The sequence below is a fragment of the Haemorhous mexicanus genome, chromosome 5 (genome assembly GCF_027477595.1).
Source record: "Haemorhous mexicanus isolate bHaeMex1 chromosome 5, bHaeMex1.pri, whole genome shotgun sequence".
Taxonomy (NCBI): Eukaryota; Metazoa; Chordata; class Aves; order Passeriformes; family Fringillidae; genus Haemorhous; species Haemorhous mexicanus.
The window spans coordinates 7,044,132-7,070,097 of NC_082345.1; the positions used below are offsets into that span (position 1 = coordinate 7,044,132).

At 41.1% G+C, this 25,966-nt stretch overlaps 1 protein-coding gene across 2 annotated transcripts in view; it reads right to left on the minus strand.

The window, feature by feature from the left end:
* Positions 1-3,977: 3,977 nt before the first annotated feature.
* Positions 3,978-25,966, minus strand: part of KIAA0930 (KIAA0930 ortholog) — a 56,062-nt gene continuing 34,073 nt past the window's right edge. Inside the window, exons 3-10 of one of the 2 annotated variants that reach the window (XM_059845733.1) lie at positions 25,105-25,209; positions 23,715-23,792; positions 18,817-18,918; positions 18,253-18,393; positions 15,986-16,180; positions 13,244-13,406; positions 10,537-10,692; positions 3,978-8,902 (exon numbers count right to left, since the gene is read on the minus strand). In XM_059845733.1, the coding sequence (XP_059701716.1) occupies positions 8,862-8,902; positions 10,537-10,692; positions 13,244-13,406; positions 15,986-16,180; positions 18,253-18,393; positions 18,817-18,918; positions 23,715-23,792; positions 25,105-25,209 (981 nt within the window). In that variant the 3' untranslated portion in view covers positions 3,978-8,861. Of the gene's footprint in view, positions 8,903-10,536; positions 10,693-13,243; positions 13,407-15,985; positions 16,181-18,252; positions 18,394-18,816; positions 18,919-23,714; positions 23,793-25,104; positions 25,213-25,966 lie in introns of both variants that reach the window. The other variant, XM_059845732.1, reaches the window with a different exon arrangement.

Here is a 25,966-nt window from a genome sequence, read left to right on the forward strand (position 1 = left end):
GGTCTACCTGATGGCCCTTACTGAATTTACTTTAGATCTTGCCTAGAGGCACTAACCTGAAGTCAGGCCAAAGTGATTCTTTTCTTCATTGGTTTGTGACAGTTTGCAAACACAAGGGAAAAAAAAACCCAAAAACCACGATCCAAGCAATGCCACAACAGAGAAGTCACCTGCCATAAGAAACCTCATGCTAAAGACAAAACTGAAATGCAAATGCAGAGCAAGAGCCAGCCAACTCTGGGTACCATCTTTGAACAAGGCAGGGCATGGGAAGGTGTGAACAAGTTCAAAGTTTGGGCAACAGCTGTGGTAAAATATTTGCTTCATAGGAAGTTTGTAAGAAAGACAAGACAGCTAGAGTTGAGCTGGAGAAAAGAAACAACCTGCTCTGAATATTCAGGAGAAAATGGCTGGAAGGCAAACCTCTGCACAAGCTACAGTATGTAAGCACATGAAGCTGAGTGAGTTGCATGAAATACAGCAGTTGCACTAAGGAACCAAAGGCTGTACAAGATGAATAAAGAAGCAGCAGCAGCAGAATTTACACTGTTTGAAGTAATCAATATACTTATCCCAATTTCTGTTGGGTTTGTGTATCGCTCATTTTTTCACGTATCACACTTGTTTAGAAATTCTTATTTACATATGAGCATTCTGCATATGGATATTTATTTTGATTACAATCAAAATGGATTATAATCAGAATAAATACCCATAATAATCAGTTTAGTGGGTATTACTGTTAGGGACATCATAACCTTTACTGAGAGGTAACAAAGAAATTCATAATCTCTGGAAATCTGCAGAGTTTTGGCATGGATGACATAATACACTACAAAATATTTTGTCTGAACTGTGGTTGATGCTATATCTGGAGCCCTACCTGGACTGGTGAGCACTTAGGGGCATTCTCCTCACCTGCAGATAGCAATTCTGTTGATGACAATTCCAGGGAAAACTTGCAGATGGTTCATTGTAAAAAGAAATTTCTAACACTGAAAAGAAAATGGTGGTTTACATACCAAACTTGCTTTGGCAGTTTATGAAATCTGTGTTTCCTTACCTTTAAAGTGAAGTCAGAAATGACACCTGTGCTGATCTCCTGTGCTGGGTGGGGTAACCACAGGCACCCATAGCAGGAAGCATGGCATTCCCACTGAAAATAACTCTTCTTGCTCCTTGATGATATATTACTCTGTTTTTCAAAGGAAAACTTAGTCTGACACTGCAGTGATGAAAAGAGTAGGTTCTGGCAACTCTCTTGTCCTTCAGGAGCAGAGGAAAGCATCTCGACTCAGTGCAGGCTTAAGACATTCACTACATCCAGTAGGGTTCAGATGAACACAATGATTGCATCAGAATTAAAGGCTGAGTGTGGGACTTCAAAAAGTCTGTAGACTTGTAAACTACTTTTGCTGAATCTCCATAGCAATATTGCTCCAGCAGGAAAAGCAGGACTGCAATCATGACCACACTTCAACTTCTGGGGGAGAAGGGAGGTAGAAGAGCACGGGGTGAGTCAGCACACATTGTAAAATATTCATAAATCACCAGAAGCACCCAAATGTTGGCATCAACAGGTAACAGGGAAAACATTAGTGCAGCTGTAACTAACATTTTGATACAAAGCTTTTTTTGCAGTGTAGGTGCTCTCCACAGAGCTGTTCAGGAAGACTTGGTATTTTGGAAAATTATCAGCCAGCTCTGTTCATTTCAACAAGGGTTTATAACTGTGTATTCCCATTTTCCTTTGAACAGTTTGTTTGAAGTGAATTCAGGAACATGCAGTTTAACTATCTGCACACCTACTTATGTCATTACCTCAAGTCCATCCATGTAACAGCAGCAGCTTCAGCAGAATGCTCACACTGCCCAGGGGCAGCAGCAGCCCCATCTTTGCTGAACGTGCACATCCTCGCCCTCTCCCCTCACACTTGCATGTTCTGACCAGGAGGTTTTGCCTAAAGATCTTTCTGTGCATGAAGTACACACCATGTGAAGGTCCAAGGACAGCTGTGTGGCAGGTCAGCTTTATCTTCTGCAGTGGAAGGGCATGTGCCTCAAATGGGTAAATCCTGTTTGTGTACACAAAGCCTTCTGAACAAAAGAGTGGATCATCTAACTTGGTTTTCATGCCAGCACCTCAATCAACATTAACCCTACTAAGAAAAGCCAACTAGCTCATCTTGGGGAAGAGTTTCCTGGCATAACCAAGCATAAATTTCTTATTTCCAACAATGAAATCACCAGATCTCATACTTACCTCTATGAGGAACCAAGCTGGGGACAGAGTTTTGAATGAACTTATATTTTCCTCGATGTATGTTAATGTTTTCTTAACTGAGGAGCATCAGCTCGTCCCAGATTCTCATCTACACTGTTAATGCAAAATCAGATCCATACTCTTCCTTTATTTTACTCCTTTGTTTTCTGCAAAGTTTCATTACAAGTTTCAGGAACAACACACTTCTGAGAAGAGTACACAAGTAACTGTTTGCTAACATAGATGCCTAGTTTTCCTTTAATCTCCAAAGTGTGATTTTCCTATGTATAACCTGAACTTGATGATAAACTTGTGTGCCAAGCAATATTAGGGTATTTCTTGGGAGGATCTCTCCAGGTTTGGCCAGGCAGGACACAACACTCTAGGACAAACAACATGAGCTAACTGAGCTGCCCGCAGCAGGGACACCAGAGAAAGATGTACTGCCACACTTTAATCCCATATTTGTCTTTTAGTATATTCAGGAAATTAATTCCATAAAGATTGGAAAGCTTTTCAAACATGTACATGGCATTCTTCTTTTCCCTCAGCATTTGGATTAAAAACTAAACCCAAAACGAGCAAACCTTTTCCTGTCCAAACTTCTTGAATGACTAACCAAGCAGGGGAGGTTTATTGCCATCACTCATGAGGTTCTAATGCTCTTTACCTTTTGTAATATTTAAATAATGCTTCTCCATTATGGCTGCTTCCAAAACCTTTCAACTTGAAGCATTCAAGGGAAAAAAAAAAATCACAGTTTGTTTCAAAGCAATGTTTTAGTATTTCCCAGCCAGCTAAGATTCCTGCCCAGTTGCATGAGCAGTCACAAAACAACACAGCCAACAATCTGCTCAAACATCCATGTAAAGAACTGAGACATCCTGTTCTTCTTAAGCTCTGTGTTTTATTTCTCCCTAATATCCCACATGTCTCTGAGCTATCACACATGGCTTAGGATAAATGGATTCACCTACCACATGGATTCATAAAACATCCTGGTCTGGGATTCTTTGAAATGAAATCATCAGCACATCAACTCATGGACATAGTTGGTAACATTTGTTCAAGGAGCGTTTAACTAATTTAGACAGAAAAATCCCCTGAAGGTTTCCTCTACTCTGAAATGCTAGTCACAGAAATCAGGGGGAGAGGGAAGATTCAGAGCCTTGCATGTCTTTAACTCAAGACAGATCCCTGTCAGTACACACAATTGAAGGCAGTGTAAATCTAAACACAATCTCATTTTTGTGACAATGCACAAATCTGCATTGAAGTTCTTCCTGAGTTAATCAGGAAAAAAACCATAACAGTCATCAGTCCTCACGATTATACACTGCACAAACAGAAATATGACTACATAATCAAGTAGAGAACAAACCACAGATCAGTTTAGAAGGGCTGTTCTAAAGGCAAGAACAAAAAACTTTTGTAAACCAATTCGGGACTACACTGACTTTTACCTTCTTCCCCCTTATCCAATGTCAAGTAGTCAGGGACTGATCTCTCAGAGGTTCTGCAGCAGAAGCAGCTTTGCTCCAAGCGCAGTCAGAATGAAGAGCAATGAGGCCACTCTGCCACAGGAGTTTCCATCTGACAATGCCTACACAAGTGCCACAGAGCCTATTCCACCACTGGTACCTGCCACCAGGAAGGAATGCATCCAAACTCCAACACCAGCAGGCACAGTAGAGAGAAAACACCACTAACAGAGTTCATGGTCATTAAAGAGGTCTGTTTATTTGCTGCAGGGTCCAACACTTTCTTCACTGCTGCCATAAGCACAGTCAACTTTATTTTTGGTGCACAACCTTCTCCTTGCTCTTTGTTCAAATGGCTCAGTAGAGTGCCTGCACAATTTTCAACCCATCACCTTTTAAGCAACACCAATGATCGATGAGGCAAATAAAACCCAAACCATGCAACATGTTAGGCTGATAAAATTAGGCTGAGAATATTTATATATTTACAGAGAGAACATTCAACATTGGAACCTGCTTGCAGACTTGTATTATCTTGACCAAGTATCCAAACAGCTACATTCTGGTGTAAAATACTCTTCTGTTTAAGATTTTGTGTAAAAGCTACTTACTTCACAATGCCTTTAACTGGATAACCGTACCTGGTTTTGACACAGAATTTCTACACACCAGCACCACACACTTGCAGTCATACCTTGCAGAATGTGTAAGGCATTTGCAGACATCTGATTGCTGTGACCACAGGAAATCTACTTTCCAGAGCTTTCAGCCATGACCTTTGGAAACCATGAGAGTCTTTCAAACACAAAGAGTGAATTCATATGAGAGACACTGTTCATCCAAGAACTATAAACTTGTCATTTCTTGACACTGCTACATACAACACAGACAGAATTTAAGACAAATAAATTATTTTCCTAAATAAAAATTTGTTCTTAAACCCCACTGAGTAACAACAGGGCTTAGGCACTTCTGAAGATTTTATCTTACATCTGTCTTTAATATGGAAGCTTCAGACTATAAAATACAGGACAAGAAATCATCTCGAAAAGGAACAATTAGTGACTGGCAAGAAACAGGTCAATAGTCTAAGAGTCTATTTCCCTGGATTCCACATCCATACAGAATTTCAGTGATCAAATGGGATTCTGTACATGAGGGTCTGCTGGAAGAAATCTGTCTGCAGAGCCAAGGACTTCACTGTCTAAATAATGAACGTACTTTGGGGAAAACATATTACTGTGAAAAGCCACCTGTGCAAACAATTCTCTTTTCTGGAAAGCACACCATGCCCAGAAATAGAAAACTATAAAAATGGTAACAGCAATCCAGAGCCCAGCTTTGTAAATGCCCAAGCCTTGTAAACAATGAAGACCAGGAGAATAAAAAGAGAAGGAACAGGGACAAACACAATCTGGATTAGCCAAGACAGCTGAAAGACTCATAGAGTTTCTAAAAGCATCTTCTTTTAAAAGGAGATTTGGAATCTGCCTTGTCCTGCCTGGCAGTAAGAGAACATAATTTCACATACATGGTGGTCTCTAAGGCAGAGCAATAATCTGCTAGCACAAAACAATTGATTTAAGAGCTTTCTCAAAAAAAAAAAAAAAAAAAAAAAAAACCAAAACCAAAACAAACAACAACCCCCCGCAAAAAAAAAAAAAAAAAACAAAAAACCCCAACTAACCAACCAAAGTAAAAGAAAACAAAAAATCCCAAGATCTTTATACGGGTTAAAATGGACAGCAGTGAAAAACTTGTTATGGGTCAAAAGATTCACATCCTTGTATTCGACATCTATCAATATACAACATCTATGAAGAGCTCAAGTGGTAAGCCTTGATCTCCAGAGGGAGTGAATGGGCAGAAGAATGGAAGGAGTTAACTGAGCAACGAGGTATAGTGGAATTCCAAAAAGAAAGACAGCTGTTCTGCAAAGTTTCCCAAATTTGTTAACTGAGCTGCATCTTCAAACATCAGCATAACTAATGACACACACTGTGCTCCAACCAGTAAGACAATGACAGCCAAACAGCCTTCATGGCACTGCAGGACATGCCAGCTCCATCTGCAGCAATTACTTCAATGGCCAACAGGGGCTGAATCCACTTTACTGCTTAGGAGCTACAGAATTAAACCCCCTCCAAATTAAGAGAACGAGAGCTTCTTACTAACATTCACTTTTTTGATGTAGTGCAATAGCATGCTAAGGGTCCAGCTGTGCCATCCTGACCCAAACAAAACTTTTTGATCAAATTCCCTGTCAATCTGTCCACACAAGGACAATTTTAAGGGTTTGTTTAAAAGCAGAACAAAATGTGGAATTTGATAACAAAAAGTGGGAACCACTAGCTATACATAAAAAGTCCAAGACAGTTATTTAAAGAAGGAATAACTGAGAATCTGGAACATCTTTGCTTCCAAAAACCACTATTGACATTCAGTAGACTTTTTGACCTCTATTTTCCAGGGATGTCCATGAGGGCATACTTGTAGTCCTTTCCTACTAGAAAAGGTGAGTCATCAATGTACCTATAGCATATCCCACGAGCAAGATACAAGAAATAATGTAAATTCACTTTTTTTTAGGACATTACAGCCCTTCAAACACTAGACATCAAAATCCAACCACATACATGTAACAAAGCAGATGATACCTCCTGAAACACAGATGTAGGATCTAAACTGTACCTTCCATAGCACTGCTTTTAAACTAATGCACTAGCTTAGAATCATTCCTCATTTGCTTTGAAATCTTACACAGCAAGATTTTCTCAGTCTTTCAAATCACACAAAGTTAAGCCACCTAAACATAATATACAACACCAAGGGAGCATTCCAAATTCTTGTCCACTGAGAAGTGTTCAGGCACCTACAGCTGAGGGTCCTATCTGGTTACACTTCCTTTTTACATTGTTCCTCTGGCTGCCTGACTGAAGGTATCAATTGTCACAATTAGGACAAATGTGAACCCTTTCTCCCTTCCCTCTGCAGTGAACCTTTGAAGGAAAACCAAGCACTGATTTGCCCAGTCCAGCAGTATGAAAGCACAGAGTAAGGAGCACATTGCTTTCTAGCTGAGAAGTGGTTTAATCCCCAGCATGGGCAAAGAGAGAATATTTGTACTGACTAATGCCAGGCACACTACCTGTAGGGGATCTCAGGTACCCACCCAGGCTGCCTGGCAAGTTCTTTGAGAGGGCACTTCAGCTGCTGTGTGAGGGCTCCACCTCTCCCTGGGCTCAGGGAAGAAGCCTGGGGCAACCAGGTTAGGTGGTGGAAACACCCTCACATCCACACAGACCACAGGCAACATTCCAAGGCTGCAGCATGAAAAGTGGGTGTGCTGGTAGTGACAAGGGGAGCATTTTTCTAACATTTTCTTGCAGCACATTTGAAGCCAACTGAAAACTGGTCAGCTGTCTCTGTCATACACTCATGCTGCCAGTGTAAGAAAGGCCACCATGCTGTGCTAAGGTGACAGCTGGCCTCAAATACAGCCAGACCTCCTTACCATGAAGTCATCAGGGTGGGCTGAAGGGCAAATTTGGTCTGCCTTTATGCTGAAGTGGAGCTATTTCCACGGAATCTAGCCTGAGGAAAAAAGCAGTAAGTCCTATTTGAGAGGTTAAGTCATTAGATGCTACTGTGAGAGTAACAACAAAGCACTTTGGAAAGACCAGGTATGAGGGAGACAAAGGTCCAGGCTCAGAGCACATGCCACAGCATCAGCTTTAGGTGCTCAGAGTCTGAAAAGTGACCAAAATGGCATCTTCTCTCTCCCTCTGTGCATGTACTGGAGTCTCACGTGCCCCAAGGGACACGCCACCACTCCCACTGCTGTGTGGTCCTAAATGGACCCAAGTATGTACTAGCTCTCATCAAAATAGTCAGCCAGAGCACAGTAACCTCAGCATTCAACCATTTTGTTTTCAAATGTCAAGGACAGCAGTTTTGCTGTTTAGAGAGAGCTGGACTTCATGTGTAAACATAAGGCTGTTTTCCTGAGAGCTCCTGACACACCATTTCCAGACCTCCCACTATGCAATTTTTAGTCACTTTTCAGAACAGAATTATGTTTCCATCATTTGTATTTCAAGAAAGCTCTCTGTGCTTCAGCATGTAACAACCAAAGATGGAAAATTCGGGCAGGCTGCCTCCTCATAAAGCAGCTCTCATGCCCTCCTTGCCTACAAAGGGTACCCCAAGGATGACTACAAACTCCCAAGTCAAGTGCATGCAGGAGGATGGGTTCCTGGTAAGGTTTTAGGCCTTTGGAGACTGATCAGAGTCTCCTGTTTTTTCACTTTAGACTCAAACTGGAATTGATTCAACTGAGAGGAAGATAAGCAGCATTAGTACTGGAGATGAACCTCAGCTTTACTATAGCAGCACATTTTAGCCTTCTTTTCACTGGCTCATTTTCTTAGCCAGCTCTTGAGGATGAAAATGTTGCTGTTCTTTGGTAGATATGGAAATCTGTCAGCAGAGTTCACCTGTCCTAACACTGACACATGAAAAATGGGAACATTTTCAGCCTCTTTTAAGCTCTGACCTGATCTGCTGCACATACCAAAACAGCAATGCATCTTTCTCCTTTTCTTCCTTTAGCAGGAAGCTGCTCTCTCCCTGCTCTGATCCACACGCACACACACAGAGGCACACACACACACACTCACAAATGGCTGATCAGAAGAGGAGAGGGTATGGCCAGAGTTTATGGAGGGATGTCCAACAGCACATCATTATGAAATTCTTAGAATGTTTCTCCCAAAGAATATAAAGTTTAGCACATTCTGTACATATTGTTGGCTTCTTAGTTATAAAGTAAACACAGTAGCAAACTGTCCATAAAGTGTTGACTCAGTTTAAACGCAGCCCCTTCTTATTTTGTCTTGCTGAAAGTCCTCTTCCAGTCAGAAACACTCCAGTCATGTGGGCATTCGGTGTGTGACAGCAGAGGAAGGAAGAAAGAGGCACTTTTGATCGGCTGGTATTCCTGGACTTCCCTTTTCCTGCGGAGGTCTCTGTTCCTGACACTAGGTGGTAGTGTTAGCACGGAAACCGCTGGGGATAGGCACTTGGCAACAAGGCTCCAAGGCAGTGCCCGCCCTCTGCTATGTCATCAGGATTGGTTTCTGCCGCACTTCCAGGATATCTGGGCATGGGAGAGAGACAAAGAGACACAGCCAACTTAAGAGGCTCCTGAGAGCAGCCACAGCACCAGGAAGAACTGGAGACATGAGCGTGGACTGTGGCACAGCCCACCAGGAATCTAAAACAGACAAGTACACGGCTTTGCCTGTTAAAATCTGAGTTAACCAGGATGCAACTGGGAGGAACTGAAAGATGAAAAACTGTAAATATATCCCATCATGTGGAGAGGAGAGCTGATCCACTATAATTTATACTGGGATGAAGCAAAATACTTTAGACAGGGAATGGCAATATTTTCCAGGGAAACAAGTTAATTAATAAGAGATGCCAAGGGGTTTCCCATTCTTGAAGGGACAAATGAAACATCCCCAAGTCCATTAGGGACACTTCTCTGGGTACAAATAATTCAACTCTTTCCTTCATGCTATAGCCCAAAGCTTACATTTCTGCACTCAAAAAGCTGCCATAAAAAAACATTCATCTTTTTGGCTCCTTAATTCCATATTGTCCAAGTGGGACAGAATATGAACCTTAAAACTTCTGTTGTAATCATGGGCATCTTTCTAAATATAGGCAGTAAAACCAACATGGCAGGGCACTATGCAGAAACATCTGGAAACTGGGTTGATGACCTTTTCTAGGCTACACAAAGAACAAGGAACATGGGAAAAGGGAGCACACAATTAAAAGGCTGATCAAATGCCACTGCACAAAGAAGATGACATGAGCAAAAATGATCCCCAGCTCCAGATGGCTCCAGCCACACCTGTGAAGAATTAAACATAGTGGAGGGAGTCCAGTGAAGGGCCACAGAGTTGACTAAGGAACTGGATCATCTGACATATGAGGAGAAGGTGACAGAAGTGTGATTATCCAACAAAGACAGAAGGGTCAGACTGAAATCTTATCAATAAACTCAAGACATTTTAAAAAGTACTTTGATCACTATCACTGGGATTTTAATATCTTAGTACAAGTTTCTTAACTACCCAAGAGAAATGAGCACCTTTCCCATTTCACCCTGCCCCACATGTAATGCTCCTGCTACCTGGAAAGCTGCCACTGGCACAAATACATTGATTACAAAAAGGCCTTGGAAACAGGGCCTTCACAACATGTCAAGCTAAAACAAATGTGAGTAGGGAAAAACTGCAGATGAAAATTCTGCCTTACAGTCCAGAAATTTCATGCCCTGTTTCTGTGTATCTCAATATATACCCTAATTCCTGAACCAGTATGTTCAACAATTTAAGTCTCAGAAAGGTTGTTCAAGCTCAAAGCCAGTATTTGAGCATGGAAGCATTTGTGACACCCTCTTGAGGGGATATTAAATGCCAGCAGAAACAATACATCTTCTGTGAATTCCAGAATGTCTGTGGTGAGAAAGTGAATAAGCTTGGTAACTCCAGCTACCTTGTGGTAAGACTATCAACTCAATGATCATAAGGAATAATTATGTCTTTTGCTGAAATATTGTTCAAAATCCATCCTGAATTACAAATGACCCATTTTTTAACTGGAATCTGTAATTTCCTCTAAATTGAAATAAATTCCTATTTACGACAGCATTCCAGAGAAATACTTGTACAAATACAAGTATTTGGTAGGCTGTGCACAATGGATGTCAAAATTCACCTGTTAGAATTCGATGCAATGGCAAAGTGATGTAAGTTAAGTGTGCATAGAGTAGAAAGTTTTCATCAGTTCTGTTCAGCTTCAGCCACGAGCCGACCAGCGAGCGTCCTGTTCCCGACAGGGAGCGCGAGCGAAGATTCGTCGCGTTGTGCAGATCTGCAAAGGCAGGAAGAGACAGCAAGCCTCAGGGGATTGTACTTCACTGGAACACTTCTGAAACTCAAAAGAAAGAGGAAAGCCTCCTATTCATTGTTTAGAGACAGATCACATGCAGGACAGTATCATAACTGCTTTTAAAAAACCAGGCAGACCTTGCCTAGCACGGAGTTCACCATTTACTCAGCCTTCCCTCATACACAAAATCATAGAATAGCCCTAAAATTAAATACTTACTCAGGCAGAAATTCACCTGGGTAACAAACCATAAATTGTTCTCTTCAAATTTCTTTTGAAGAAAATTGCTATCTAGCAGACACGGGGAGATTCAACACTAATACCTCAATTTCCTGCACACCTCCATGTACACCCTGAGCCACACCTAGGACCCTTCAGCTGAGCCACTGTTCCCAGAACTAGTTTAGATGTCCCCAGGCAACTTTTAAAAAGATACTGAGTCCCCTGTAGGCCAGAGGAGTTTTTGCAAGTCTCTCCCACAGCCATGTGCTGGATTTTTGGAGTGTTTTTAAATCTTTGCTCTATTTCCCTGTAAAATTCAGCCCCACAGGGCTCAAATCAGATGTTGAAGTCAACAGATTGATTCTGAACCAGAGCAATCCAGGCTCTGGAACTGAAAGCAGATTGTGATCCAAAGAGGAAAATATGTGGTGGCAGCTGCTCTAGAAAGATGCATATCAATGTGGGAGGAAAAAACCTGTGAAAATCTTTCCCTCCTTCCCTATACATGTGTATAGCCAAGCTGTCTATTACCTCTTCCCATGCATGACCACTATGCCAGGAGCTTTGTGGTGATCAGGGCAGAAGGATCTGTCTCTGGAAGCTGCAATAAACACAACTCTCCTGGTGCATCATCTTGTACACAGCAAAGCCAATGAAGTGGGCCTTGATGGGCTGTTCCTGTTCACCAAAGGTCTGTCAGCACTGGGACAACTCTGCAGCATCACTGGCTGTACCAAGGACACTGCTGATCTTCACACAGTCCACATCTTCTCCTCCACCCACAAAGCCAAGAGGCACCCAAATCTCTGCTCCTATCTCTGCATCTGCATCTGGCTTTTTCATGCCAAAATAAGAGAGTTTCACCACTGCAGCTCCTGAGGAGCACTGGTAGGACACTCAGGTTTCTGAAATTTGTAAAAAAGTAGCAATTTTACAAAATTTAGCAATTCTTTTTACTATTCCTTGTAGAAAACTCATTTCTGAATAAATTAGGCTTCCTAGCATAAGCTGTTAAAATATTCCTCTTTTCATTTTTCAGATGAGGAACAACAAGGTAAAAACACTTAGAAACCATTTCTTGGTATTTTATATGAATGCTATAACATATCTGAAAAACTTAGAATTTGTTTACTTCCATAAATATATTAGAAGGAAAAGGATATTAAAATAAAAAAAATGTCCATAATTATCATTAAAGACTCTAGGACCAGACCCCACAAGACAACCCTGAGCAGGCACTGCACAACCCATAAGGGCTGCTGGAGAAACACCTCAAACTCTGTTCTATCCTGGGCAACCTCCAAAATAAAGATACGAGAAACAGGACTACATGTGGGGAAAGCTGCCCTTCTCTCCACACTACCCTGTGCCTAGCAAAATATACTAAAACACATCTATTTGAAATAACATATGTTCTGATTAGACAAATTAGGAAAAAGAGATGAGTGAAGGTTTTTATTGATAGAACTCTGAATTACCTACCATCAGTTTAAGCTGCCACAGAATTTGCACTGAACATTGTCACTTCAGTTTGTTTTTTAATGTGCAATTATTTATTAGCTAAGGTGGTCCAGTGCTGCTGATAGGCAACATCTTTGCTGCTTCAAACAGAACTTGTAATCTGGAAATTACCTTTGGGTTTATCTGTTAGAATGCTAACAGACAGATTTGTTGACTGAATTGTTTTTAAACATATGGAAAACAGTTTGGACATGGACATTTTTGAGTTTCCTGCCTCACAAGACAGTGATGTGACTGGGATTTACATACTATATTCTGAGTCAGGCTTCACCCTGCCAGGTGTTTCCTACTGAGTAACTAGGATTTTAAAGGAAGAATTCCACAAGGCATTAAACTATTATGCAGACAAACTGATTACATTTTCTCTATAAAGTTCAGAACTCATTCAAAGCCACTTGAAGTAAATACCTTTTCACCAGCTTTAAGCAACTCTGGATAAAATCAGAATTCAAAGAATGTGTTCCTGAGAACATGCCCAACCCCACTACATCTGGAGAAGTGCCCCCAGAGACTGTGGCATCTGGGAAAGGGGGAGGATTTCAGCTGCTCTAGTTTCTCTCAAATGGGTCCACATAAAATAAATTTTAATATATTCAGGAGTTGTGGGCTCCAGCCTTCAAAGAGATGCTTAAGCCTATGAAAAATCTCATTTTCAGAGAGGCACTGGCTGTATGTGGAGCTCATGTTTTTTCACCCTGCAAACCTTGTTGAAAACCCTGCACTGGGATCCCTTTCCATAGCTCTGTACCCTCTCCAGACAAGTCTGTTTAGCTGTCAGTTCTTCTCTCACCTCCACCATCATCATCTCTGAAGAACTCCTCACTGTCATTTGCTGAATGGGACTTTTTCATCTCAGCAATTCGATTTCGGGGCACTTTTCTCTTGAGGGATGGGGAGAAGAAGGAGGGGCGGTTGTTTCTCTCTGGGGTTGGTGGTGTGCTGAAAGAAGTAACCTGAAAGGGAAATAAAAGAAATGCTGGAGAAAGTCTTGGTTTTCCCTCCATGTGCCACAAGGCAATCACATGTGTAAAAATCAGGATGATGACAGGTATCTAGCTCCATGTTATCAAAGTGGCTACAGAATTTAAACTGAACAATTATCTCAAGATGCTCATCAAGGGGAAAATATTTTGATATATCACAACCCTCAAATGTTACATGAATAATGAAAAACCTCTCTCTTCCGATGATCACTTTTAACAAGGATCTACAGTCATAATGGCACAGAATTAGTAATTTAGGCACCAAGAATGTCAATCTTATTTTTGCATGTTGAAATGCAGAACACTTAATAAGAATGTACGATGTTGAACACACTCAAAATGTGCATCTTCATTTCTTTGGCACGCACAAAGCAGCAGTTTCCCTACTGGGAAGGCTGTCCCATGGGATCCTTGTGGAAGGTCAATGTCCACGGGGAGCAGGGTCACAAATTCCTGAGCCCAGCACACTGAGGCAGAAGTTAAGTCAATATTCTCATTTATGTGTATCATGTTTGAATACTGGAAGGAGAAAGTGAAGCTGTGGTGCCTCAGAAGATTTAGTTAGTCCAAGTGATGAGAAATACAGGGATGGAACTGTCTGTGGTGAAGCTCAAGTTAGGAACAAAACTATGGAGACACCCTTCCTTCAGAGCTGTAGTTGCCATTGAGTAAATTACAATTCAAGCCAAGTACACCTATTTTGGAGAGAACTGAAACATAGTTCAGTTCAGAAACATAGTGCTGATGTACTGGCTTTGACTATTTTAATAGTTTTAAAATGAAGCTATTCTAATAGTTTCATTTAAAAGGGAAGAAAATAGGGATAACTACTTTGCTAATGGATGTGAGTAACTTTGATCTTGTCCTTCTTTCTTCACACAATCAATTTAACTATCCCATAAGCACCTGAGCTGGCAAATGACACTGCTCATCTCTGTCCAAAGAAACAAAAGGGAGGTGACATGGAGTGATGATGGCAGCCAAGCCAGGCTGAGTGCAGAAACACAATTCACTCCATGTTGTACCTCTATCACTGATGCTAAAAAAATAAAAGAAGGGCATTGTAACACCCAACTGATCCTCTTGCCTTTCATTTCTAATTTGTGCTTGTCTCTGTATTTAATTTGGGAGTAATTTCATATCACACTGTGAGGGGAACCAGAAACAGACATATGAGCATTAAAACCATTAGCAAAAAGCAGTAGTAACACACTATCAAATTTAATTTTACATTTTCCAACTGACACTGAAAGCCTTGGAGACAATAAATCATGTTGTGCCTCCAGGCCTGATTTCTTCTGGCTATGTTTCTGTGGTAGAGAGCAAGAACATCCAGTCAATGAGTTCTGTGCTGGTAGCTCACGTTGCCTTTTACCAAGTCAGAAACAAAAACCACATTGCCTGCATGGAGACCTCTAGAAGCTGTTCTGCAGGTCTTTAAATGATACAGGTTAGCTGCACTACACAGAAAACCATGCTAGACTCCATCAGGTACTGACCCAGCCCAGGTCTGTGCATGTATTTTGAAGACATGTTGCCTAATCCCCATTAACCAGGTAAAATGTCTCAATGGAAAATAAGGCTCAGGATTGAATAAAGGCCAAATCAGCATCTGTGATTCTGTTGGCATTTTACTGCACTTGCATTAAAATTAAGCATATGTATGAATATGATGTTGCATCTGGATCCATGATCTTTGCTTTGGCAATCTACAGGCTTTGTGTTGGCAGCATTCCTCAGTGGCACAACCTAAAAGCACCACTTCCCATGAGGTTTAGCAAGCAACCCACATAATACCCAAATTCCATGTTTCTAGGTAAATCCCACTTTGCACAGAAGTGGAATCTACGTTTTTTTCTAGACAACAGGCAGAATCATTGGTTTCCCTGGCATCAAGATTGCTGTTGTTTCAACAAAGCACTCCTCCAGAAGTATGAATCATCCAGTCCTCTCTGTATTCAGCATTTGCTCAGGGGAAACTGTTAAAGAATCCATCTCACATACTGAGCACAACCAAATTACACACAGGCAAACCTAAGTGCAGAACATGGATGGGAGTAAACCCCAACTCCAGCCTGCTGTGGCATTCACATTCTCTGAAAAAATTCCTTCACCCTTGGTTTTTCTCCTGGGAAGCTGAAAGGCCTCAGAGAAAAGGAAAACAATTCTTTTCTCATTTGCTTCTCCTGTTTTGTGCTCACGTGGGATGCGTTTGGAGATTGTTTCATTGGACTCTGCTGTGAGTTGTTTTGACTCATTGGCCAATCAGGGCCAAGCTGTGTCAGGACTCTGGAAAGAGTCACGAGTTTTCATTATTATCTCTTTAGCATTCAGTAAGTATCCTTTCTGTATTCTTTAGTATAGTACAGTATTCTTTAATATAATATAGTATTATAAAGTAATAAATTAGCCTTCTGATAAGATGGAGTCAGATGCATCACTCTCTCCCCTCACTGGTGGCCCTGCATTTACAATAGCCTACCCTCCTGTCTTTGGAACAAAGCATGTTCATGCTTCACTTTAAGAGAGTATTTCTGTCTGCTACTTACTCTCTCATGCACTGGGGAGTCTGGATTTGAATCTTCTTCTGTCCCATACGGTGAAGTGTCACCAGTGGAAACTCTACTCACTGCCATCTCTGCATGTCCTTTTCCCTGTGGTCCTTTCATTCGGACAAACTCCATGTTGTTGTATTTATAAAAGCCAAAAGACATTCTCTGAGCCATCTTAGCTGCAACACTCACCTACAATGCATGGAGACAGGAGAGAAAAACATAATAACAGCTCTACCACTTGAAAATAACATCTTCTGAAAGCAGTTATCTAAGAAAAAGTCAGAACCATAGTGAATAATAATTCCTAAGAAACATTTTAAGCCACAGTCTGAAGCCATCTCCAAAAAGAAAGTAATTTTACAGAGACAAAAACAGGTTCTGAGAAGAAAAAACTCCTTCAGCCACCCAAAAGGCAGAGCTAGCAGTGGCACAATGAGAGAAAATTGAAGGTTTTTATTCAGGTCTATACACTGTGGCACAGAGAGCACAGGCAGGTGTGTGCTCAACTCAATGCAGCCTGTGCCGGGGCACTCATTTGAGTCCAAGATGCAATAGACACACACACAAGATTCCTCAAACCAGCAAAGCACACCCCACAACTGGGTCACTACTTTGTCCCAAGTAATTTCTGACATTTTTATGTTCCCACTGTCAAGGCCAAAAAATAAGGAACCAGCCCCATGCACAACTAACCTGCACTGCATGGCTCACCAAGACATCCTGACAGCTTTAAATCCCCTCAACAGACACGGGGGTTCAATTCCCAGTCAGCACAACTGAACTGAAAATTGAACTGGGAACTGAAAAAGGGAACAGACCAATATGAAAACAGTCAAGGTTTTGCTAAGTGAAAATGATACCTTAAGTTTTCAGCTTTTATCCATAAGTTTAAGTGATTTATTGCAATTTTCATCAGTTTATGAAATGGCCAAGATGCTCATCAGCTTGTATTGTAGTGAGAATTACAGAATCCTGGAATAATTTAGGTTAGAAACAACATTGAAGATCATTAAGTCCAATCATCACTGCCAGCCCACCACTAAATCATGACCCTAAGTGTCACATCTACACATCTGTTAAATAAGTAGGGGAGGCTGAGGACTCCCCTACTTCCCTGGGCAGCCTGTTCCAGTGTTTGACAACTCTTGCATAAAGGAATTTTTTTCCTAGTATTCAATCTAAACTTTCCCTGAAACAACTGATATCAAATAATCTTCAAAAGCAGAGAGATTACTACTGTTCTGTAAAAAAAAAAATCTAAAATTTCAAGTTTTGCCTCTGGCCATGATGAAATAAATATTTGAAGAATTAACAATTTTACTTCATCTAACAAAATAATGTCAAGTAGCTGTGGGGTCAGTCAGGACACTCCTAGGCTATGAGGTGACTTTACCACATCAAATCTTATCTTTCCACAGCAGGGATTTCTTTTTATGTTGTCTTCAGTGATTCTGCATTCCCACTTATTTCAATAACCCAGCTGCTGATGGTGTAAAGCCACAAGATGATTGTGGGAGAGAAACAACTTTTGTCTCATGTTCTCTCAGAAACCTGCTGGAAGAGTATAATGGCTCACATTTAAAACAGGGAGATGGGAAATTATTCAGGAACTCTCCTCACAAGGGTAGAAACAAAGAGAGATTTAGAGACACAGTAGATATTGTGAGAATTTCTTTTGTTTGTTTCTAAAAACCTCTCAGGATTGTCTTCATAATAAACCATTTGAGAAGTTTATTGGCTCTTGATTTCAGCACAAAGTACTGAATTTGAAAGTGCTGGTATTTCATGTCTCTGTAGAAAGCAAATAAAGCTTCTCTCAGTAGCAATGAGACTACAGGGGTTTTTTGAATACAGCCAAGTGCAAAATACAATGAAGAAAAATACACCTAATCACAAGGTAGTTACCAGAGTTTAAAATCTCCCATGAAATCACACCTTCTCTGAACACAGAAATATCTATGACTTTTCAAGAAAATGAAGGAGCTCCCAGAACTGTTGTTCAGGTCCATTCCTGTGTCACACTCTTGTTTATGTATCCCTCCCTTCCCTCCTGGCAAACAGCAGAGGAATATACCCCAGTCTGAATACCCTCAGTTATCTGAGCCAAAACCAGCAGCTTTCAGCTAACTTGCAAAGCCAAAAAAAGACAGACTCTGATGTTGCTGATCTAACAGGACAAAAAGCTGACAGCCTCAGCCACAAAGAAAATCTAGTCAGAGCACCACTGCTGCAAAGGACATTGTCTTTCAGAAGCTCCTTACCCTGTTGTCATAGACCTTCTTGAGTGCTTCATAGCGGATGGACCCCTGGAAAATCACCCCTTGGAAGGTGTTGCTTTTATCACTGGCCACTAGCTCCACACAGACCATTTCTCCTTCTCCCACAGTCATGTCACTGAAAACCTGCCAAAGATGCAAGATGAAACACTTTAATGCGAAGCTGTTCAAATCAAAATTCCTTCAGATTCCCATGGCTGTCCTTATGCCCAAGGAAATTTCAATATAAATTGAAAAGGAGCAGAATGATCCACTTTGAAAATAACAGACTCTGGGCAGTGCACACAGCAAATCACTTGCTGAAATGAGCAGCTCTCACATCAGCCTGTCATGCTTTACCCCATCATTGACACCCATGCCAAAATCCAGCTTTAAGATCAGATTTCAAACATTAAAGAGAGAGGAAGGTTAAAGAAAAATAAAGTAAGATCTAGCAGAGAGCAACCCTCAACTGGCCAAAAACATTTGATCAAAAGGTACAAGAAAACAGCTAATCAGGACATAAGACTAGAATAGGATAAAACTTTGCTGCTGCAACAAGGAACTCACCTCCTCAAAACTGTCAATCATGAAGAATATATTGGGGTAGCTGATCTTTGACTCCTCTCCTTTACTGTCCATCGGGTGTTTGCTTGGAGAGGCAAACACTTGCTGAGAAAGATGCAGAAGAAGATGTCACTTCTTAGTTAAATGTGCTTGGGAACAGACACACCAAACACAAGGCAAGTAAATACAAAACACCTCAGGCTGGCACTGCTCATTTACACTAGAGATGCTGGACATCCTGCAAGCACGGCTGAGCTGGTTTCTGACTAAAGCCAGATTTGCAATAATGGCACTTGAGAAATGCTTGGTTTTCACATGCAAGTAATCAAAAACTCATTGCTTCACAGTAAATGTCCCTGTGTGTACCTGACCTCTCACCATATACTACAATACACCACTGTACTTTTTCATCACCACTTTCAGGTGCCTCTAGGTTGCTGCAATGCGCTGCAAAGTAAAATGCCACAGTGCAAGAAAGTTACCATGCAGCAGCTGACCCAACACCTTAACTTTAATTTGCTGTTGTTTACTTAGTACCACGCTAAGATCAGCCTCCCTCAGTAAGGGTAGTGTGGCTGTCCTGGGGTGATTCATAATGTTATTTTATTCCACATCTATCTGCACCCCAAACCTGTTACTGTATTTCTCTGACCCTACAGCTGCAGACCTTGTGTGTGTGGAGTGCCATTGTGGGCATTTTTGAAATTGGAGTGGAGGCAGGTTCTGGGCTCTTGGCTGTGTAGTATTCACTTTGCAGGCTACTGGGTCTTTGTTCAGGCAAAGACTTTCCTTGCCTTTTTTTGTTCTGTCTTTATTTTGTTTTGTTTTTTTCCTTGTCAAGGGGGGACTGCAGTTAGTGATACTGGGCTGTCTGGGGGCAAATTCCACCGGTGCCCATCTGTAGCAGCCCTCACCCCAGTCCCAGCCACGCCAGGAGAGAAGACTGTGGAGAATCTCTTTTGTGGCAGCTTTGGGTTTGCAACTGTAGCTAGTTGCAGAAATTGAATTTTGCAACTAGAAACTGTTTCGAAGTGAACTTTGAGAACTCTCCCTGCAGTGACAAAAAAAGGCAGTGAGTTCAGGGGGCGAGGCCTTCCTGTGCCATGCCAGGGGAGAAGACTGTGGAGAATCTCTCTCTTTTGTGGCAGCTGTGGGTCTGCAACTGTAGCTACTTGCAAAAATTGCATTTTGCAACAAGAAACTATTTAAAGTGAACTTGAGAACCCTCCCTGCAGTGATAAAAGAAGCCAGCGAGTTTGGGGGGCGAGGCCTTCCTGTGTCAGCACCCTCAGGCCGGTCCTTTCCCCCGCCCACAGCCGGGTGCAGGGCCCAGGAGCAGCAGGAAGACAGCAGGGCTTGTCACTGTCAAAAATAGGTTAGAAACTGTTGTAAAATAGTTAATAATTGTTAAGCATGTGCTGTTAAAAAGTTTGGTTGTTATATTGTAAAAGGGTAGTTATAAGAAATACGGTATTCACATACTGTATTACACCTTAAGTAAAGTGCACCACCCCCTCAAGCAAAAATGAGTCAGCCTGGACAGAACAATAAGGGCCAATCAAGCACCTTAAACCTTCGTGCAAATGAAGGATCCCAACAGAAACCAATCCAAAGGAACAAAAAACAGGATAAAAAGGAGGCATCCAAGTCAGTGAGACTGTGGAACATCGGGAACATCCCTGCTCAAGAAAGGAAGAAGATCCAGTGCAGGCTCGGCAGCATCATCGCCCACTGGGAACGCTCCTGCTCGACCCGCGGGCCCTCCAAGCTTTAGGCCTTACAATAAAGTGAAATCACTTTAGTTCCGGGAGTGTGTTCCCGTTTATAACCCCACTTTATTCCTGGGACACATCTTATTCCTGGGAGGTGCCATCTTGGACGGGAACAGCGTGATGCCATCTTCCCTTTGTCCCTTGGCCACACGACTGCCTCCTGCATGATCCATTTTGGGAACAAGTGTTTCTGGCATTTTGGGTCTCTCTTTGCTCCCGTGGGGTTTTGAGTTATAGCAGATTGGTATCTAGCAGTTATTTACTTTTTCCCCTTGTTTCATTAAAAAATGTTATTTTTTCACTTAAACCTATTAGTATTTCATTCTTATTGGGGAAAGGAATTGGTTGGAACCAAGGGGGAGTTAACTCATTTCAGAGTGCTCACCTCTTTTTAGACTGTCTCAAACTGTTGGAAATGATACCAAGTTTAAAATTTTTTAATATAACTTTAGTCAGGGTTTTTTTCACCTTTGCCCCGGGGTGGGGGGGAAAGGGAATTGAGTTGAGGGGACTGTTTCATCACTAAGGCCTGACGAACTTAACATCTCAACAGACTGGGAAGACACACAAAAGACAACAACCATTAACCAACATCAACTCCAAACATCACCCCCGGTGGGAGACACCTGGTCTGGGAAAAGAGAAATAAGAGAATGAAGAATGAGAACCTAATTAACATCTAAGGGGAAGAGATTGATTAACCAACAGGGAACAAAATACTAAGAACTGTGCAATGTGTGACCAATGAACATTGAAACAATTTCTGTGGGTTTTGACTGTATAAGGATGTGAAAAATCTAGTAAAAATTATGTGTGATGGAATGATTTTCTCTGCACAATCCAGGCAATGGGTGGTTTGCTGGGGGGGTGGTGCACTTTACTTAGGTGTAATAAAGAAATGCCTTGATTCTCTAAAAATAAAAAGGTTTTTGAAGAGTTTTTGCTTTCCCTGCAGTTTCAGTGACAAAACCAAGACACTGGCTCACAGGATGACTTGGTTTCTCATTTGCATCTTGTGCTTCTGTTTCTTTCCCTATCACTATGCTTCCTCTTGCATATTTCTCCCTCCCAAGCAGTACCTGAACTCCTTCAGTGCCTTTGTTTGTGACTTTGTTTAAACAGATAAAGGCTTTAGATTTTACCATTCCAAAGAGATTAAAGAGTAGGTAAGGAGGGAGAAGGAATTCATACCAAGCAGATTTCTTTGCTTCCACATTTGTTTATAAACAAAGCCTTGAATTAAAGAATCCTGTCAAAGCTTAGCCCACTGTGAACATGCCAAAAGCTATGGGTCTGACCAGGCTGTCGAGCTCTGACATTCCTGCTATCAACCATTCAACACAAAACATAATTAAGGCTATTAGATATTGACGAGAGGGTTATTTTTCCTTATTTGTACTTTTGCAGCCTTTATGCACATTGACTAGAATTAAAAAGAAAGGTTTAAGACCAGAAACATCATTAGAAAGCAATCAGACTCCTCAAAAATGCTACCTGCACCAATGCCTGAAACAAGAACTTTTTCCAGGCATCCTTGCTCTCACACCAGCCAATGAACAACAAAACACCTTCCTAAATTCATCGCCAGTCAGGCACACCTGAGGAAAATAGAGTTTGTGGAGATATTGTCAAGCCAGCAGTTTGCAAAACAAAGGCAGCCTTTTTCATACTGGCTTCATGCCACAGGCACTCACTTGTGTGAGCAGAGTAGATTTGTCATAAGTCTCAAGTAGGACAGTAAATCTTAGGCCATCAACATCTGGCTGCATATGGGCAGAAGACACATTTTCTAAAGCAAGAACCATCAGAGCAGAAACCTGCTGGACTTTCTTCATTCAAAACCAACAAGCCTCAGTAGTGGGTGTGACAATGAAATGCCCAACTGCAAACATGCTTTCACAGCATGTTTGGAATTGCCTTTGTCTCTCTATAGATCAACATGATGATATTTAAATTGTTTCTGGTATGTACTGGCAAGTTTATGTGGAAAAGGGAAGGCAACAATTTATAAGCAGTCCCAAAGTAAGAGAGTCTAGAAAGGAGGAACAAAAAACTTCCTCTTCATTCTAAATACTGCTCACATGCAGATCCCTCATCTTCTCCTTCCTAGTTTTTGAATCTGCAAATAATATTTACAGATTTTTCTCAAACATATTTGCAGAAGTTAACTTGTGGTGAAATTTGGACTAGCCAACAGAGAAAAAAGCAACAAGAAATAACAGGCTAAAATCAGCACTGCAAAGCAGCATCTCAACAGCCCCTAAAGAAAAAATTATGTGTAATCAATGTAAATCACAGAGACAATAATCAGCATTGCTAGTTCTGTTTGTAGGCAAAGCAAAAGTGCTTTTAAAGTGGTTAAACATTATTAAAAACTAAAGAGCATTGGATTATTTAAGTAAAGCCATGCAAGCAGCTGCATGAACTAAGGGAATGGAAAGCCTGGGAGAAACAGCTATTTAAATGCAACAGGAGCCTTTTATAAGAAGAATTTCTCTAGCTAGCAGAAGTTGTTGCAAGGTCTACATTGCAAATTGAAATTGAGTGGGGAAGCCTCAGGTTTCTTGTTCCTATCCCCTTTATGCTTGTTATTCAGTCTCGTCCACTATGCTAAACCCTGGATTAACTGCACACAAAAGATAAAAGCCTATGGAAGTAATGAGCAGTTTAAGAGACTAAAAATCTTGTAAAATAATAAAAAACAAATTGGTAATCAGTAAATTGTCTGCCATTTAGCAGCTCTACATTAGAAACTTACCCTGAAGGCTCCTCACATTCCAGATCTCATACAACTTCAGGTTTAGTCTCAGACTGGGGAACAGTTGGACATCATATTCCTTCTTCCCCCTGGCACCTTCCCTCTCTCCCCTAAATCCAGCAGGCAAAGATATACACCCTGAAGCACGCAGGGGCTTCCCAATTCTTTGAGAGGGGCTATAAAGGACATTTAGATCTCAAATCTAGCTAACTGCCAAGAAATATCACTATACAAAGACTTGAGCTGCTTCAGGAGGATGAATCTGTCAGATCACAGCCTGAAAACCACTGCCTCAGTTTTGGAGCAGTTTTCAGGATTAGGTAATACTGGATACCAACCTCTGATCCAAAGCAATAAAAGGGGAAGCTCACCTGAGATTTCTTTTTGTGAATATGAATATCTCCTCCATCAGAGCGTGTGCACACAGCACAGGTCACCACATAATCCAGCTGGAACAGGGCACCAGACAGAGAAATTAACATTTAGAGTTGGGAAAACAAAACATTCATGTGCATGAAGCAGAACACACTCTGACTCATTTTTTTAGCTGTCTGTCTAAAAATTAAGGTATTTTGGTGTTGCCATTTTCTTTACTCTCTACTATACTGAGCCACCTACAATTTATTTATTATTTTCATTTCTTTTTTTTTTTTTTTTTTTTTTTACTTAAACCTATTAGTATTTCATTCCTTATCGGGGGAAAGGAACTGGTTGGAACCAAGGGACTTGGAATCAATTGTTTGGAACCTGTGTTTGTTCATTAACTCAGTGACACTGAAATCTCTTGTACAGCTTCTTGTTGAAATACACAACTGATGGGGAAGGAAAGTCCTGCCAATATTGTTTAACATGAGCTTAATTTCAGCTGGGGGAATAAACAGCACACACATACACACCCCCACAAAAACCCCTAAGCACACTTTAGGATAGAAATGGAAAAGATTTCCTCCCTTTGAACAGGAAAAAGAGACACTAATGAACACCAGTGACATGTTAGAGAGGTCAGAAAACACTAGCACAGCCTTCCAAACAACCTGAAAAACTTATAAGGAGCAAGTGCAATAGCTCTGGAGAGCAGTACCCAGCTGTAGTAACATCTCTGAATTCTGACTGTGGCAAATGTATCCTGGGTTTACTGAGCATCAAATAAAGGCAAAAACTGCTCTCTGCAGAGAAGTTCTGCAAAGACACTTCTGGGAGGAAGGAGAGAGAATGAAAACAATTTATTTTCAAGCATGTGTGCCTGAGCCAACAGTTTCCCATTCTGAGATCATAATGAGCAAAACCTTTAAGGGATCTCACATGATTGCAGTAATATTCAGCTTTCCTGAGCTATAATGTAACAAACATAATAACCAAACAACCTATAAGTCAATTAAAAAAATAATTTGTTCTAGCTTCATGTTCCTAACCCCAAATATTTTATCAAAGTTCTGTTGTGAAGAGCAGCATAACTTATGACACTGCATTTACACTCTTCTCTCTTAGCTGCACCAGTGAACTGTAATAGAAATGCTGCTTATCTAAGTCTCATTTATTCTCAAAAAACATTAAACTGGATGAAGCCTTCCTTTTGCAAAACATAAAACTCAGTTTTGCAGAGCATAAAACTCAGCTGAGCTTCACTGCATACAGTTAAAATTTTTGGAGAAAGCTATTGGTAGTCTATAGAAAAATAATAATCATCTCAGTTTAGGTTCATTTAGATTCTGAAAGACCAAACTGCATAAATAGTGAAAATTAGATAAGCATCCCTGTTACCTTCTGCAGGATGAGGTTCAAGTAGACACTCTCTTCCCAGTCAATGTCAGGGTCTCCCAGGCCAGGAAGCTTCTTAGAATCTCTTCTGTAAACTTCAACTTCAACCTGCTAAGAAAACACCACATCTCTTTGAAAACTATTACTTAGAGGTACCTATTTCCAAACATCAAACTGGAATCAGAAGCTGTACATCATGTAGCTTCCTAGTTTTCTGTCAGGATCAGATTTTGCTGATGATGCAAGGCTGGAAATTGTGTGGAAATATACTGGGGAAACATGGGATGTGTAGGCAAACAGGGAAGAAAGGCAAGAGTCTCTCTCTCTGCAGGAGAATTTCAGTTTTGGACAGGAGCTTAATTTATTTCTTGTAACAATTTCAGCAAAAATGAAATTATTTATTTCAGCAAAAATGAAATTAATAAAATCAGGGATGCACACACATCCATATTTCTTTTAACAAAATCCTTCAGAATCAAGCATGTCACTGCACTAATGTTCAACACAGTCCAGACCACAGCTATTGCTTATTTTCCATTGGCATGGGAGTTTCTGGGAAGACAAAATCCAATCATTAAATCACAGAATATGTCAAATTATAAAAGAGCCACAAAGATCATCCAGTCCAACTCTTGGCCCTGTAAAGGACCACCCCCATCAGTTACATCATGTGTCCCATGGGGATGGTCCTGTGCACTCCACAGAGGATATTTTGGAAACCCCTTTGTACTGGGCTTGTGTGGCCAGGTTTTGGTAGCAAGGGAGGAGCAGAGGAAGCTCCTGTGAGCAGCTGCCAGAAGTTTCCCCTATGTGTAGCAGAGCCAATGCCAGGCAGCTCCAGGATGGATGTGCTTCTGACCAAGGC